This window comes from Nilaparvata lugens, chromosome 1, assembly GCF_014356525.2.
Source record: "Nilaparvata lugens isolate BPH chromosome 1, ASM1435652v1, whole genome shotgun sequence".
NCBI lineage: Eukaryota > Metazoa > Arthropoda > Insecta > Hemiptera > Delphacidae > Nilaparvata > Nilaparvata lugens.
The window spans coordinates 95,023,752-95,043,402 of NC_052504.1; the positions used below are offsets into that span (position 1 = coordinate 95,023,752).

At 33.8% G+C, this 19,651-nt stretch overlaps 1 protein-coding gene across 1 annotated transcript in view; it reads right to left on the reverse strand.

Moving 5' to 3' along the window:
- The window catches only part of LOC111053313 (arfGAP with SH3 domain, ANK repeat and PH domain-containing protein), an 83,707-nt gene that overhangs the window by 62,759 nt on the left and 1,297 nt on the right, over positions 1–19,651 (reverse strand). The window contains 2 exon segments of the mRNA XM_039419675.1: positions 2,183–2,331; positions 7,782–7,854. Coding sequence (XP_039275609.1) covers positions 2,183–2,331; positions 7,782–7,854 — 222 coding nt within the window.

Here is a 19,651-nt window from a genome sequence, read left to right on the forward strand (position 1 = left end):
CATTTTTGCCAATTTGAAACTTACTATCTAATGAAGATTTAAGTATTCTTAGAATATAATATACAAATATCTTTCCCAATGCCGTTTGTACAGTGCTAGTTGAAACGGATTCTAAGTTTGTGGATTAGATCCATATTGTCTCGTTTCTTATAATGTGGTTGATTTTGAGATTATACCAGTAGCTAATTCAATCCAGTTCAAGCTTTCAATGTGTAAACGACCTTTAATAACAATGATTCTTTGGTATTTCATTAGTTGATTGAACCGCCATCTTCAATGAAATTGAATAATCATTTCTTACTGAAATCACTTAATTCAATTATTAAGAATTACCATAGAGAAACAATAGTATAAGTAGATATCCAAAGGTATAGGGTTTTTATGTCGCAACTTTTACTGTTAACTCAAGCCGATTATTGTTGATGTTTACTGTTTTGTTGGGGTGAGAGTGTGTGAACGGCACAATATAAGAGACTACCAGCGTCACACAGCTTCACGGGAAAGAACTACGTGGACTATCGGCTTGAGTTAACATTGAAAACTATGACATAAACGCCCTATACCATGAGATATCTACTTACACTATTCTTTCCCTATGGTATTACACAACTCTCAGAAAATTACAAGGTAATAAATAAATAAATTTTATTGTCATAAACCAACATTGGTAATTGACAAAGTCACACATTAAACAAAATATAGAACACAAAATACATTCATTCAGGTACTATCAAAAATTCGTTCAAACAATAAAACGGTCTTTCAACAAGCCAATTAAAAAGTATTTTTTTGAAATGAACGATGTTAGCACATTTTTTGAGGTGCGCCAGAGAAACTTACTTATTTAAAAGGTCAATAAAAACAAAAGTACTTTAGTTATTGTTTAAATTTTTTTATATGAAAATACAGTCCCAATTTTTTTTTCATGCAGTCTTGAAAATGACATCAGGTCAATGGCGACCCCCATTGCACATACACTGATGAAGTCGATTTTTGAAATTTGTATCCATCATTGCAGTATATCAATTGGTATGTTAGCAATGGCGTCGCGAATATTGTTTTTGAGGTTTGCTATGGTCCGTGGTCGATCGACATTGAAAAGGGATTTCAAATAACCCCGTGAAAAAATCGACTGACAGCGTACTTTATGTAAAATGAACTGAGGAATTGAATAAAACCGTTTCCAGACCGTTAGCTAGAGTGATTTTCAAGATATGTGACGAAATACGCGAAGCTTGATCCCGAAAAACAAGTTCCTTTAAGGTTTGAAGCAGATTTATCATGTTGAATGAACAATAATTACAAAATATTTTCTTACAGAACTTGTAGAAAATTTAATTTCGAAGATAAAAATGTAGAATAAGTCGATAATAGACAAACGTAACCTTGAAAAAATAATCCTTAATTGCATACAAAAAGCATGAAAAATGGACAAAATCTGTTAAGTTACAAATGAAATTAAGGATTATTTTTTTAGAGGTTGCGTTTGTCTATTATAGACTTATTTCACATCTTTCTATTCGAAATTAAACTTTCTACAAGTTCTGTAATGAAATATTTTGCGTTTATTGTACATTTAAAATAGTAAATCTTCTTCAAACCTTAAACGAGCTTGTTTTTCGGGACCAAGTTTGGCGTATTTCGACACATATCTTAAAAATTACTACAAGTCTGGAAACTGTTTTATTCAATTTTTCAGTCCATTTTACATAAAGTACGCTAAATTGTACATCTTAATTAACAGCCAACAAATACCTGTAGGACAGGGGAACTGAAATTCAGACGAAATCTTTCACCCTGTATAACTTGGTAACTAAGCATTTTCGGACCTATGTTAATTAGAACTTTTTTTCTTCTTTTGATGAGAGGAATCATACCCTGACTTATGGGCACCTTTTTTCAGAACACTCTGTATACATGAGTTGGAAAGTTTGATACGTTTTCCTTCCGTCCTGTGTTTTTACAGGGAAATTCCATTGTTTTGTATAGTATTCATTTGTTTTTTTCCTGTAATAAATCATTACTCATTTCTATTATGTTATTTCGCTACTCCAAGACTGACAACATCACAAACAAAATATTACTCACAGTAACGGTAGAAATCCAACAAATTTTGATTCATCACTACCAAAATATTATTACACATATAACGATGGAGAACTGGCGAATTTTGAATAATTACCAAAGTTTTCATGAGCGCCGATAGCTCCTTAGTGACAACAGCAAATTTTAAGAACGCGGCTCCAATGTCAGGTTCCTGGTCCTTGTTCATGGCATTTCCACCCAGCCTCTCCAGAACACGCGAGAAATACATTTCATTATCAACGTGAGCTGCAAAAACAAAATATTTATTCATTAATTTATAATTTAGTTTATATTAATTTATAAAGAGTTTGTAATATATCTTGAATAGTCTAAATTGGCTATAAATGAATTGAATATAGATTATTTCCCTTAAATATGGATCAACCAACAAAAATTGAGGTGGAGTTAATAAACAGTTCTAATATATTGGAATTGGAATCGACAAGCTTGAAGCCTATTTTTGAATCAATAATTTCCTTCAAATACAGATCAACCAACAATTCAAGTGACATTGGAATGTAACATTCTATACTCTTTGATAGTAAGGCAATTCTGGAATGATATTTTTGAAAGGAGAAGTGATTTCTTCTCTGGTAGTCTAATTGACCGAGCGAAGTGAGGTCTAAGATTCAAGTCGACGGTTTTGCATTTCTCTTTATGTTTATATGTTCCGCATTTACAGCGAAAAGCAGCAATAGATTTTGATGAAATTTGACAGGTAGCCTAGGTTCCTTTTTAAATTTCGCGTCGACGTATACATACGGTTTTTAGAAATTTTGCATTTCAAGGATAATATAAAAGGAAAAAGGAGCCTCCTTCATACGCCAATATTACCGTAAAAATCAGACTATAGAATTATTCATCATAAATCAGCTGTCTAGTGGACTATAATACTACCCGTTCAAAAATATCGAACATCTTCAAAATGTATATTTCCATCAACGTTAGTACACAGATTCTAGTTTAGAGTTTGGAGTTATTGATAGAAAACGTTTTTTTAAACATTTTCTTTTTTAATCTGATGATCAAAATTGCAACAAATATTATTGAAAAGAAATCGATTTCTAAAATCATGAAAAGTGAGAAATAAAGTTTGTAGGAAATAGGCATTATGGTAGTTTATTTTGTTAATTTCAACACACCGATTTTTCGCCAACACGACAACACAGAATGTTCTCTGATGGGTTGATTGAATTGGCGTATCGACGGCAGCCAGACCTGATAAAAGCGCTCACACTCACATTCCGGGACGACACGTCACGGTACGATACGACAGAAAGCTCTATGTTTATTTAGGATTTTTCTAGACATTTTGAATTATTTAAAATTATTAATTATTATTATTATAGACAATAAATTATTTATTAATCTTTGAGAAAACATAACAACAGGTCAATGTAACTTACTGAGCGCGAGGTCTACTGTTCACAGAACTACTAGTACTGTATATTTGGGATTAGACTTAGAAGTTCATCCCCTCTAGTTTACAATTGGAATGAAAATAATATTACGTATAACTAGTGTAGATTAGGGATTACAAAACTGATAATTATTATTGGAATTGGAAACCAAAAGAAAATGACCATTAACTAATCCTCGTTTAATGTAGAATATTTTCCGTTGGCTTCGACATGATAGATAAGAGCATGTCATGTGATAAGAAACAGAACTCAAGGACTAATTCTCAGCAACAGGAAAAAAATAGTTTTCACTTCACTTAGCGTAATTTATTAAACTTTTGTAAGAGCTTGGCTTATTGAAAAAAATATTGCATAAAGCAGGCCAAACATGAAATTTTCATTGATATCCCAAAAACTACTTTCAAGAATACTGGTTTCTGTTTTGAGAAATATAACAGATTCTCAACTGAAAAATTTGTTATTTAAAAATATGAATATATATTTTTTTAATATTGAGAAAATAGTAAGTGTAATTCATTCGGCATGAGCATATAATTCAACAATTATTCATTTTGATATATGAATATACAGAGTGATTCAAAAAGAATACCAAAACTTTGATAATCTGTATTCAATCAAGGAAACATAATAGAAACTTGGGTTGTAAATCAAAATGAAGAGTATTGAAATAAGTTTTTCCCCCACTAGAAAACAAGTTCACAAATGTTGAATGTGACCCCCTCCAGACACTCGAGTGATATCAATACGATATTCGAACTCGTTCCACACCCTCAGTAGCATATCGGGCGTAACAGTTTGTATAGCTGCTGTTATTTCTTGTTTGAGCTCCTCAATGTTAGCTGGTAGAAGCGGTCGGTACACCTTATCTTTAACGTAGAAAAAAATCGCAGGGGGTGAGGTCAGGGCTTCTTGGAGGCCAGTGATGAAGTGCTCTGTCTCGAGCTGCTTAGCAGCCGAGACATTGCCTCAGATAGTTTTCATTCAAATAGGCACGGACAGATGAGTGCCAATGGGACTAAATAAGGAGCTAAAAAAACATCAGAGCTTCCTCAAATCGATGACAGATAGTGCTTTACTCTCCGTTTATTCTTTGCAGAGTTATCAATTTTCAAAGTTGTGGTATTCTTTTTGAATCACGTTGTATTTTGTTCAAATATTGAAAATATGGTAAATGAAATTTATTCTTTATTTAGCATGAGCCTCTTTATTATGTATTTAATGGCATATACATAAATAAATAGATAAATACATAAATGGCATACACAAATCGAAGAGAATGAACAGGAATTCAAGCTGAAATAAACTCTTAAAAAGACGGTACTGAGCTACAGTATTACTGAAGTATTATTATTCATTATTACAGCAACAGTAGTGAACTACAGTATTGAGCTTTCTATTAAACCTCGATAATACTTCACTCCTACACTAACCGAAAACCATGGATTAGAGTTCTTCATTCATAAATAAGAACAATATAAAAACTTGTAGTAAGTACCCTTTATTATTGAAAACTTTGAAATATTTCAATGACTTGGAATTGAATATTTCAACTTGAAAATGACCTAAGTTATGGTCGAAACTAGTCATTGAAATATTTCAAAGTTTTTAAAAATAAAGGGTACTACAAGTTTTTATATTGTTTTTATTAATTTGTACAAAAGTAGCCCATATTTATTCTTTATTCATGTATGTTACAATATATTCTGGATTAGTAGGGTGAGATTTGAAAAATATTTTTGAGTGTTCTGTAACAAAGTGCGTAGATCAATGAAAGGACTATCATAATAATCAACCGCATGACTAAGTCCTTCAATGAGCTACTTCCTAAAATTTGTTCAATCGTCAATTTGAAGGAAACGCTGGGTAACAACACCCGACTACTTACTAAAATTTGTGCGATCGTCAATTTGAAGGAAACGCTGGCTCAATCAACAATACACGTTATCTATAATACATATCCGTCACATCTCATAATATTCTCTCTATCATTTATACATGCATATCAAAAACAAACAAACAAGTTAATAATATACAGAACTACATAGTAACGAATCACAAACCAGATTTAATGTGACTTATTAAGAAAAATACAATCCAGCATTATCGGGCTACTACAATTTAGGCGGTATACGGAAAACGGAAACATAGAGCAAAATTGTGTTTTGAGAAAATCGCATTTAAGTTTTTAGTTTGGATGAATAAATTTATTTTATGATTGAATTAAACATTCTGGTTGTACCAAATCAAAATTCGTTATATTGATTTCATGTTGATCGAGAATGATACATGATTATATTTCTAATTTATTCCAAAAAATATGTTTGAAAATTTGTCTGTATGTGTCCTTTTTCCAAAGACAAATTTATTCTGTACAAATTTGGGTTTGATCAACTAGAAAACACATGTTATTCAATGCTGAATGCTGTATTTCCCTTAAAAAAGTTATACACATACACATATAAAAAAGTTTTCAATCATTTTATTAAAATATATATGTTGAAAAAAATCAATGTTGAAAATTAATATGCATAGCAGGCTGCATAGGTTTGAATGGTTTGAAATTCACAGTATTGAAGCTTTCAGAGCACAGCAAAGAATGATCTTGTTTTATCTTTATAATAGCATATTTCATGTTAGTGAACTTATTTGACTTTTCTTGAAGATTTTGACAGAAAAATAGGGAGAAACATTCTCACTGACCACCAAATCCCTCCTTGACACAGCTGTTTATAAACAGTTGTACCAACATCAGTTTACAAGATTTTTGTTTGAGATTTTCAGGTTATATGCAGAACAAGATGGCCGATCTAATATAGCCAAAGACCTTAAAAAGATATAGACTCACAATGTCTATGCCTTCCCAATGATAGCTCTTACTTGAAATTGAAGGCCACCATTGGGGTATTTTAGCACGAGATATTATATCTATATATTTCTAATATTATAGATTACAAAGGCATTGGTATGCAATAATCTTATAGGTTGCCCCCTCAATGACTGATTTCAATTCCAAGTACGACACTAGCGCTGCATGTGAGTCTATGCATCTTTAAGGTCTTTGAATACTGTAGAGCGATCTCCGAAAAAAGAGCATATAGTTCTATGTACCCTTTTTCCGTATACCGCCTCAATTGTTGAACTGAAATAAAAATACTCAGGTATCCTATTTATATTTTACCAAGTCACAACATTTTTCTACCAATTATAGTCATTTTCAAGTGCTACAATTATTAATGGAAACATGTTGTGATTTAATGAAATATAGAAAGGGAACTGGAGGATTTTTATTCCGTCACATTATGTATCACTACATCCGATTACAAGATATTCATGAGATATTCATAAAAAGCTCATTCATCTTGGACTAATTCAAGTTAGGAATAATTAGAGAAATAAAAATAACAATAATCACTCGTTATACATTACTAATCAATAACTGGTTTCATAAACAATGAATTTGTAACATCAGTCACTATTTACGATGATAACATCTCTTTAATGCTGATAAGTTTATTTTCTGAAGCGTCATTATGACAATCTATTACGTGACCAGGAAAAATTTCAACCGCTAAGTTCTAAAGCACACAATCTATTTGGAGAAACCATAAGCTATAGGCATTGAGTGTAACATTGAACGTTTCCGATATAATAAACGTTCCATTGCTTCTACATTGTTGTGTGAATTGCATGAATGCAGTAAAATGCAATATTGCTCATAATGCAACGATCAATGAGCTTCAGAATTAATGTGATTGTGAAACAATGTTCTATGATTTATGTTACCGTACTATGGAGAAAGAAATTTACATACTCTATCAAGTATATGCTAGTAACATGTGTATGTCACCGCGCTAATGTATTCAATTATGCGTCCAATATAAAGTATAATTTATTTTGAAATCCATTTGAGTAGTTGAAAGAGGAATGATTCATTGCAGGTTTATACTGAATACTGTAATACAGTAATCTAATGATTTACCTCAATGCGAAGGTGAATGTGTTATAAACGTATGGATTTCACTTCATGGATATGACTGTTTTTAATATTTAATGCCAAATTTATTTATGAAATGCTCTGTTATTAATATTGAATAGTGAATTTACTTATTAAATACCCAATCTATTTCATTTATTCATAGACAATAGATACAATGCAGGTAAAAACAACAGGCATTCGCCCAAAACTGCTTTAAACCTTAATTTGGAATACACAGTCTAGAGGTTATGTAAATGAAAAGAAAAAGTTTAGAGTAATAGAAGTGTTACAATACTTACAATTTCCAGAATTATGGATTGCTTTAATGGCCTTCTTCATTTTTGTGAGACCATCTCTGTCAAAGTCCAGTGTCTGGAATGAACAATGAAGATTATTACATTAAAATAAAAAACTTTCATCAAGAATTAATTAGGCTGATTTTGAGAGGATAAAAAGATGATATTTGTATGGCATTGTGCTTCATTATGATTTTTCTTCGTGGATTACACCTACATTTATTACTTTCACAATATTTCAGGAAGGTTGAGAAACTAACAAAATAAATAAGAAATTCTACTATTCAAAGTTTATGAATTTGAAGTATCCATATTTAATTATATTTTTGAAATACTCTTTCTTAAAGGGCAATCTTAGAAGGCTTGGTTTTATTTACTCTGAAATAAAGAAATAAAAATAAACATTCAAGACGAAAATAGTTAACAACAATAAACAACAATATTATTGAAAATAATAACTAATAATACATTACCAATATTGTCAATAATTTCATGTTTGTGACACTGTTTTCACAATTTCTAAAATAATCTACTACTAGTGGGTAACGTGTAATACAGGTAGTGAATGCATCTAGTTAAATGGGATGAGGAATACATGGCAGCGATCTCACTAACACAATAGAAGAAGAAGTTCTGGTCCAGAGAGCTAGAGAATACTGTACTCGGTAATAGGTCTCAATTTCAGCCAAACAATATTGAAGGTCATGGTGAGGGATTTTATGAAGTGAGCACTTCAACAGTTCAATTGGAGCATCTCCAATCAACCTACACTTTTTATTTTACAATTTTTGAGTACATTGATTTTCCTTTTTGATCTCGATTGCATTGATTTCAACGGCCGGGGAGAACGAAGAAGGCGCGCATGCAGAAGTTCAGTCAGGCTGTCAGAAGGGTAAATCAGTGAGGTACGAAGAGAGCGCGCACTGAAATGACGCGCGCTTTCTTCGTACCTCTACGATTTGAGCTTGACAAGGGTCAAAATTCAGGCTGAGTATAATATAGCTTGAAACGTAAGTCTCCACATTAGAACGAGCGTTAGTGAAGTTATCACTTTTGACTTACCGGAACTAAAGGCGTTTTCTGCCTGTGATCAATCAGCTTCAAATTTTGAACACTAATTCTTCAAAACTTTTTACAGGTCGAGTTCGTTGGACAACAAAATTGACTCACTCCTTCAGGATATAGAAATAACATTGAAAGTGTATAAGAAAAAAAATTGTTTTGATTTTATATCACACAGACTGTCAGACAGACAGACTTTATGTGCCGACACATGATTTCAGCTGAATAATACATAACATTAATTCACAATTAGTTCTGTGAACAGTAGACCTTGCGCAGTTATAATTCACAGCCTTCTCTTATACCATAGCCAACCCCAATACAAGGCCCCGGCCTACGATATTGCAACGTCGCAGTGTAGGCCTAGAATCTAATACATGATTGGTGAAAAAGATCAGCTGGTATTTTCAAAAATCTTTTTCACCAATCATATATTAGATTCTAGGCTTACACTGCGACGTTGCAATATCGTAGGCCGGGGCCTTGTATTAGAGGTGGCGATGCTTAAACTGTCCATCAGAGTAAATCCTGTCTGTAAGTCGTGTCGGCGAGATATCGGTGTGGAAACGGCTAATGGCTGTTGGGGTATATTGCATGTATATTGAACAAAAGTTCTGTCAGGCTGTCAGAAGGATAAATCAGAGAGCGCGCACTGAAGTAAATTAGAAATTTATTGAAGAAAACTAGAAAATAAGTAGTAGCATGTATATTTATCATAATTTCATGGAAGCAGGTTGAGAACAGGTAGAAAAAGGCGCGGCAACTACCAAGGTGCAAAGAAGGAGCGCACTGAAATGACGCGCGTCTTCTTCGTACTCTCACGAAAATTATTTATGACCAACCTTCAGCCAGGTAGGATGCGCACCTTCTTCGTACTTTCCAACGGCCGTGCCTCTCTTTTAAGAGCCTGAATGATCGTCACAGGAGAACTAAACCAATTGGAGTAGCGGTTGCCTCCGTGGTCGCGCTGATAAGTTAAGATTCATGGGCCTGCTACTCTCGTGGCACAGGCGACCACTTGAGTAGCCCACTCTACTCTAAATAAATTTGTTGAGTTTGAAAATCGCTTCCCATTGGTTCAGAAGCCACCTGAAGATGTTTAACCTTCCTCCCCATTAACCCACGGACAAGCCTGAAGTTTATTTATATGGGCATCACCCTCAGAAAAAAATATATTCTATATATTTTGATAAGCCTTTTCTCATATGTGTATTATATTCAGTATGAATTCACTCTGTCTGCGTGTATCTATAAGTTATTTTGTATGACTGACAATAATTAATTATTATTATTGGTTTTGGAGAATTTATATTTCGTCTAGTTTATATATATATTTTTTTTGAAATTTTCCACTGAAAAGGAATTTTCTTATCATTTGTCATTCTTGATTTGTATATTATTCTCCATTTTTTGTTTGTAAGATTTATTTTTTTAAGTGTATTTTTCATTTTTGTTTGTTATATTTTCTATAATTAACTCCCTTCTTCTGGGGGTACCAGGACGAAGGAAAAAGGAAAAAAATTATATTATAGTTTCAAGAATTATTCTGCTTCTCAACACTATGCAGCACTGATTTGAATGAATGGTAATTTTAGAATAAAAAATACAGAGGATTGTGATTAATGGTTTCAGAGAAATGGAAGTTGGACTTCAAAATAATAATTAAGTTTGATAAGTATTAATATTAGAGGAAATAATATTCATGAAATCAGTTTTGTAGGCAAATTTTAGCCATTTAATAGGTAATTTGTAGGAATTAATCATTTTTGGTCTGAATATATAATTTATTATAGTCTCAACATTTTTCAATGTAAATGTTATTTTGTCAGTAACTTATGACTGTAATTCACATTCCTTATCACATTTTCTTTTCATTACTTTTGAAAATGGAAAAAGTGAATGCATGTTTCAAATCAAAGGATATCTGTGGTTAAGCAGGGCAAGCAAAGTGCTCAGTTCATATAGCGAGTGATAAGGGAATGACCAGGAAACATTTCAGGCCTTGAATGAAATAAGTAGGTTACTGAAAATTAGTAACTACAATACATCCAAGTCAAACTTTTTAAAAATTATATCTTTTCAGTTTTATAAATTGTATAATATCAGCAGTTAATCTGAAGAATGAGCAATGTTTAATATCTTATTCATCTTCAATATTATGATCTACCAAAAGCATAGCAAAATCTGCATCTAAATTATATTAACCATCCGATAGTCGCACCCTACTCAATCAGACGAGCAGTCGCGTGTTGTATTTTGTACAACATCCAATTTTCCAAGTGTTATGTACTCTGTTTACTGTCAAAACATATTAATTGTATAATTACTTTTTCCATCTTCTTGGATTATTTTACGCCTATGATCATTTGGATGATTACCATTTCATAGCCCAATAACGTACATCAAGCAAAGCCATAAATTCTGTGTTATTGGTTCGTTTACAGTCCCCGTATACAGTCTTTCCCTATATTATGCACAGTGTGACTTATGCACTGTCGCGACTAAATGGCACCTAAAGACTGAACCATTGCTCGGTTGATACTGCAACTCAGTGGAGTGATGGGGGGAAAGTTTTGGAATGCATAGGTGACTCATTCACTGACACCACCCCATCCAAAAAAAAAAACTGACACTGTTGTACTTTTTACAACAGCGCGACTACCGGAAGGTTAAGATAGAAAAGTAGTTGCAAATACTACAGAGCACTACCATCAACAATTTATCAATATTTCATTTTATAGAAATTGCTTGCGAGTGAAAAACATTTTAATAAGTATTATCTGTTAAAAAATTAAGCATATACCAAATATTACAAAATATATTCTCCAGACTTCACTTTGCCATGGAGAAAAAAGCTGACAATAAATGTTATATAACTGATTTCTTTTGTATTGCAATTATTGTGAAATTGAATAAAATCCATTTTTATTATTGTTATTATATTACAAAATATAGTCTCTAGATTCATTTACTCAGACTGTTTACAACACACAGAATCGTGTTTGATGAAACATGATACTAGTTTGTTTAAGGGGAGGAATACGTTCATCAGATTTTCCCTAGTCACATTAGTGAAATCCAAAGCTAAATTCTAGAAAAGCAGCAAGCTTTTGATGTAATGAGTTTGAAATTTGTTGACAGAGAAACGCAAAAGTACTGACTGCATCAGTGCTGGTGAGAATGAAAAGTTCCGGCTTTTCCCTTGATAGACATGATCTCAGATCGCAGCCGTTTGCCTTGCTAGAAGTGGCACAGACGACGATTCGCTTCCCTTCAAACTGTCACAATCTCTTGTGGATAATCATCAATACTACCCATTCAATTTATGCTGCCACCTACAGTCAGATTCACTTTAAAATGTCAGCATTGATTAGCATGGGAAGCATTGACGTTTATCTCTTTTCTGGATAGGGCTACTTGTAATAAAAATAATAAAAAATAAAGTGATCACTTGAAAATGGCATCAATGTCCGAAACCTGTTGTGATTAAATAATTCAAAAAGGGTAGGTACTGAGAATTTTATTTTTCTTTCTATTTTAGCATTGACGTTATCTGAAAGTGATACTGACAGAGTCAATTGAAACACACTTTAAACCAACGATAATTAGTTGTTTCAATGCATTTCTTAACCAAACAAAAGCCATGTGATTCATTACTTCAAACTATCTGCATCCCTCATGTTCCATATCACCAATACTACCCATTTAACCAATACTGACAGTATAGTGTGAATCTCATCAAAAGGATAAGACCATTCATGTAACGTGTTTTTCTCACACTCCATCCATCAAGGTTACGACAACGAATTAATAACTATTCTCCAAGGAAGATTATGTAAAATAATTTTGTTATTGTGTGATATTACAGAGCGTTTCCACATGCCTAGATTAGGTTATATACAGAGCACTTGATAAGACCAAAACTGTTAATATTTACTTTCTTCAACAGAGCTTGAACATAGTTTGATGGAATAAACAAATTCCGTTTTTATTAACGCTGAACTTGAACTTCAATTAAATAGAATCACTGAACCAAGTTAGCAGTGAAAATTATGTGATGATGTGCTCTGAATCCTACGATGCACTTAGTACAGGCATACTTATACACACATGTTCAGTTACAGTTAGTAAAATAGATATTGCGTGTATTCTGAACCAAACTTCAATGATATCAATTACTTTATTTCTCACATCATTGTCAGTTTATCTAGATTCATTTCTTCACACCAATCTCATTTTGGGCTAATCGAAAATTTGAATTGAATATAAGTACACTGTAAGTCAAAATTTGTAATGATTTAATAGAAAAAGATGCGAATGTTAGAAAAAATATGGCTGTCTAAACATTTATTAGACACTAGCCGTCAGGCTCGCTTCGCTCGCCATATTCGTCTAGCCAGGGGGGTCCGCCCCCTGGACCCCCGACTGGATCGTCCAAAAATGAGATCAGTGGGCTCGCTTCGCTCGCCTGCATGTAGACCTCAGCGGAACCTCTGCACCGAATTTGAACGTATTATGTCAATTTGATCTCGAAAACACCTGTTACTATATCGGCGTATCTTTGGCGAACAAAATTCTTCCTCCTCAGCTAAGCCTGTGTACTGAATTTTTTTAAATATATTTCCATCAATTATTGAAAAAGGTGAGGAAACGCAGAAAAGCTGAGAAAACGCTAATTTTGGCTAATTGGATAAATTGGTATTTAGGAGGTCCTGGATAAATGCATTTCAATCTTCAACTTGGTGCCAACCTAACAAAGTCAACTCAACTTAATGCCAACATGACAAAATTTTTAATTTGGTTACCAGAACAACTTTTTCGGAGAGGTACTCTCTCTATATTATAGTTCTATATTAACATATGGTATGGACATTTCAATTATAATTTCAAGATATTGGAATAAGAAGAATATACATGCTAAAAGAACTTTAAACCCTTAAAAACCACCCTTAGAGTTAAAATATCGCCAAAAGATTTCTTAGTGCGCCTCTAAAGGACCAACTGAACATACCTACCAAATTTGAACGTTTTTGGTCCGGTAGATTTTTAGTTCTGCGAGTGAGTGAGTCAGTCAGTGAGTGAGTGCCATTTCGCTTTATATATATATATATAGAAGACAAACATGAGTTGGGGAAGCATCTAAATTTGAAAAAAAACTGTGAAAATAATTGAGGACTGAAAATGTTGTGAATTGAAGAACTACAAGACTTGACCTATTTCGGACTATGTTTTATCTAAATTTGGAAGAGGAATAGCACAAGGTTACCTTGTTTTTCCTCTCCCTATCATTTTGATAATTTACTCATTGTATAAACTAGTAGTTCTGTGAACAGTAGACCTCACGCAGTATTCTCATCCACAAGAGTACCTGATTGAAACTATAGACCTTATGGAAATACAGCAATAGACTGGCTTCTCCACACATCTGTGTAATCACTTGTCAGCTGATTTATGATGAATCTATATATATAAAAGCGAAATGGCACTCACTCACTGACTGACTGACTGACTGACTGACTCACTCACTCACTCGCAGAACTAAAAATCTACCGGAATAAAAACGTTCAAATTTGATAGGTATGTTCAGTTGGCCCTTTAGAGGCGCACTAAGAAATATTTCAACACTAAGGGTTTTTTAAGGGTTTGAAGTTCGTCTTTTAGCATGTATATTCTTCTTCTCCCAATCTCTTAATTATAATTGAAATTTCCTTATCATATGTTACTATAATCTAGATAGAGTACCTCTTCGAAACAGTTGTTAACTGGCAACTAAATTAATAATTTTGTCAGGTTGGCATTAAGTTGAGTTGACTTTGTTAGGTTAGCACCAAGTTGAAGATTGAAATGCATTTATCGCGGAAAAATTGATTGAGCACTGCTACTTTGAGCACTGCTACTTTGATCAGAGCTATTCCTGGGAATATTATATTACTAGCCGTCAGGCTCGCTTCGCTCGCCATATCCGTTTAGCCAGACGTTTAGTCTGGACCCCCGACTGGATCGTCCTAACATATGATAAAAATGCTCAAATGAAAAATGCAGGCGAGCGAAGCGAGCCTGCTGATCTCATTCCCGGACGATGCAGTCGGGGGTCCAGGGGGCGGAGCCCCCTGGCTAGACGGATATGGCGAGCGAAGCGAGCCTGACGGCTAGTAATTCTATAATCTGATTTTTACTTTAATATTGGCGTATGAAGGAGGCTCCATTTCCTTTTATATTATCCTTGTAAGACAAAATTTCCAAAAACCTCGTATATACGTCGACGCACAATTAAAAAAGGAACATACCTGTCAAATTTCATGAAAATCTATTACCGCGTTTCGCCGTAAATGCGCAACATATAAACATTTAAAACATTAAGAGAAATGCCAAGCCGTCGACTTGAATCTTAGACCTCACTTCGCTCGGTCAATGAATAAATAAATGGAAGCGATTGGTTTCGTGGTCTCGCTGATAAACTATCAATAAGATGAGTATGCCTCCATATGCCTACGTTGTGAGGGTGACCACTTAAAGAACCGATCTCCTCTAAATACTACTTATGAGTTTAAATCGCTTCCCGGTGTTCCGGAACACACTCAAAGCTGTAGCTCCACTCTTCTCTCATCATCATCCGTCTCATTATCCACACACGCCTAGAGCTCATGTGTCTATTATCCTCAGCATATATCTGAGTAATATCATAGAGAAACAATAGCATAAGTAGATATCCCATGGTATAGGGCGTTTATGTCGCAGCTTTTACTGTTATCTCAAGCCGATAGTTCATGTAATTCTTTCCCGTGAAGCTGTGTGACACTGGTAGTCTCTCATATTGTGCCATTCATACACTCTCACCCCAACAAAACAGTAAAATTCGACAACAGTCAACAGAAATCGGCTTGAGATAACAGTAAAAGTTGCGACATAAACGCCCTATACCATGGGATATCTACTTACGCTATTGTTTCTCTATGATATTACTCAGATATATGCTGAGGATAATACCCTCATGGGTATTCTCTATGGTAATATCTGTACCTGAGTAATATATCTATACCAGAGTAATATCTGAGTATCTAAAATCTGAGTACGTGTTGGATTTACAACCCATTGTGGTCAGTTCTATAATAATTACTAGCCGTCAGGCTCGCTTCGCTCGCCGTATCTGTCTAGCCAGGGGGCTCCGCCCCCTGGACCTCCGACTGGATCGTCCAAGAATTAGATCAGCAGGCTCACTTCGCTCGCCTGCATTTTCCATTTGAGCATTTTTATCATATGTTAGGACAATTCAGTCGGGGGTCCAGACTGAACGTCTGGCTAAACGGATATGGCGAGCGAAGCGAGCCTGACAGCTAGTAATATAATATTTATTCCCAGGATTGAAGTAGCAGTGCCCAATCAATTTTTCCGCGATAAATGCATTTAAATCTTCAACTTGGTGCCAACCTAACAAAGTCAACTCAACTTAATGCCAACCGGACAAAATTATTAATTTAGTTGCCAGTTAACAACTGTTTCGAAGAGGTACTCTATCTAGATTATAGTTCTATAGTAACATATGATATGGAAATTTCAATTATAATTAAGAGATTGGGAGAAGAAGAATATACATGCTAAAAGACGAACTTTAAACCCTTAAAAACCACTCTTAGAGTTAAAATATCGCCAAAAGATTTCTTAGTGCGCCTCTAAAGGGCCAACTGAACATACCTACCAAATTTGAACGTTTTTGGGCCGGTAGATTTTTAGTTATGCGAGTGAGTGAGTGAGTGAGTGAGTGAGTGAGTGAGTCAGTCAGTCAGTCAGTCAGTCAGTGAGTGAGTGCCATTTCGCTTTTATATATATAGATTGACGGTATTCATTTTACATTTAACAATACACATTTCAAATATCCTACATGATTAGAAAAGGATCAACAGTCCTAGCCCAAAACTTTCCCCTTTCCGAATTTTGATAAGAATAAATTAAGAATTTTGATTAGAATTAATGCATTACTAATGCTGTGTTAAAATGAAAAATATCGGGCACCGAGCTTCGCTCGTTATTTTTATTTATTGATAAACAGAACACAATTCTCTAAAATGATCGTGTTTATATATTTTACAGCTGGCTATACGTCAGCTTATGAATTTTGGGGATGCGATATTTTGATTTTCCACTCAACCGACTCTGACAGCTTGAAATGAATCCGACAGTGGTGTGGGAGTGAGAGAAGGCTAGTCATCACCGGGCAGTGACATTGATTTGTGATTTGCTTATAATTCAATTCATTCGAACTGGGACTGGGCAGCGTCAAGTGCATTGCTGCACAGTCAACAAACAGGCACGTAATAAAATAACGTCGGAGGTCGAAATAGAATACCTGATCGACCTCTGTTCCGTTGACGCGTTCTTGCCATATCGGTTACCCACGTAGGCTTATTACTGTATTATTATAAGGAAAGAAGCGCTTCTGACTACCAACAGTGGAAGTTTACGAATTAATTCGATAGCATTTTGAATGTGTGATTCATTTGTATTGTAATTGTTTTTGATGAATGAACTTTGATTTGATTACACTTTCAATACCTTGTGATTGAAAGAGTCATGCTTTACAATATTTTATCACTGCATGATGCATCAATGAGAATTTTCAATATGGTTCAAAAAATTAAACAATTATTCTACGAAATAATATTATTTTTAGATAAGTATTATTGTATAAAATATTGACGATTATTATGCAGTAGGCTACTGACAAGATTTTATTAACAAGCATTTTTATTTAATTCTGCTTACAATGAAATTTGTTATAGTCATTTTGTTTGCAACTAGCGTTATCATACTGTAAGAAAGAATACTCTCTGAATGTAAGCTTAAAGAAATGACCAGAGAATATATGATAATGTAAAGATGTATTATCTTCTCTGGCAATGACCTCTCCATGCTAATTTCCTGTGAAAATATTGCTATCAGCTTCCAACGTTTCATATACTATTATAAGATTTTTTATCTCATGCGCTACAGGCAGTAGTTTCAGTAATGTTTTAGCAATCTTAATTACCTACACTAGACTCACAGCTTTTATTTTTATTTTTTTCATACTAGTTTATTTTTATATTTATTTAAGTTAATAATGTTTTTACCTTGTTAATTATACTTTGATTATCTGATCACACAACTGGATACGTGATCAGTATAGCCTAATTTCCAAGATACTATTTAATTTCTACTTTTGTAATTTGTAATTTGAGGAGGAAATAAATTCATTAATTCAAAAGTATAATCTTAAAAATGTAACAAGGTAACACATCTGGTGGTTGTTAACAATGATTAGCCTATACTTGATAGTATAATTAATGAAAACAATATAAAACATGCAGTACCCTTTTTATTTGAAACATTTTTAAGACTTTAAAACATTTCAACGACTAGTTTTGACTTATTTTGGCCATTTTCAAGTTATAATTCAAAAATAAACAAGTTGATACTAGATAATATTTTATGATCATATGCTTATTTTCATATGATTTATTATTATTATAATTTTATGGCCTTCATTGGACCACTGTAGTCAGTATCTTCCACCTTTACTCCGTCCTCTCTCAGCCCAATATTTCTTCATTCGTTCAGAAATTAATTTCCTTTCCTCGTCCGAAATCACTCTTCCCATTCTGTGTCTGACTTTGATCTGCAGTCTGGTCTGTTTGTCCTTCAGGATTCTGATGTTGTCCGACTTGTTCTTCAAATCTTCGAATGTTATATTCAACTCTCTCGTATCCTCCTTGAGTTCGTCAATCCATTTTATATTTGTTTTACTTTTCCACAACTTTTCAATAATTCTTCTGCTTAGTCTGTCCTCCGATTTATTTATGTCTGTCATATGATTTATTTATTTCTTATTCATTATTTTTTGGTCGAAATAAAAGTGCCCATAAAAACGTAAATTCGTATGGCTTTTGTTGGTGGAGAGTCCCTTGCGGGAAGGTCCCACCGCCTGAATTTAAGCCGTCAATGGGCCTTACGACTGTCATACTTCAGCCGGGACCGACAATTTAACGTGCCCATCCGATAAGACGGGAGTGATATGGTTAAAAAACTTTTGGTACCTAATGAGAGGGTTTGAACCCGGGATCTCTATGCTGCTACGCAAGCACTCTATCCACTAGACCACGGATCACTCCTGCCTATAAAAGTGTAGTGATTTTTGATAGTATAAGTACAGTATGCCTACATGAACGATAATAATATACACTAAGTTTTTTGGAGAAGGGATTTATTATATTATTTCATTCTCTGATATTTCATATTAGAAACATCGTTTTAAGAGAATGTATATGATTACTCTTATTTATAGATAACATGGAAAAACTTGAGCAGGAGCTACGATTTTTTACAGCCATTATTATAAAATATTAATCCAAATTCATTTATTATAAGGATCAAAAAATGATTGAATGCTAGTAAAAGTTGGCGAGTTATTTTGCCAAGATATAAAAGGTTTAGAGATTAAAAGATATGGTATTCGATTTTTCTGAATTAAGATATTAGGCAAAATAGGATCATGAATATTTCCAAGAAGAGGAAACTTTAAAAATCAATTAGACTAGTGCTTCTCAACTGATGATAAATAGGTATCTATTAGTCCCCTAGATAGGTTTCTTCACACTTGACTCTTCACAGATACCAACTACTAACTTATGATGTTTTAACATTTCATGGCAGTCTTAAGTTACTGACAGGCTGGGTGAAGTTACCACTGACGCCCATCGACAAATCAATTATTTTAGTAAAATGGTTGACTCTGGGAAATGAGGGCTCTAATGACGATTCCCGCAGCCCTGACTGCT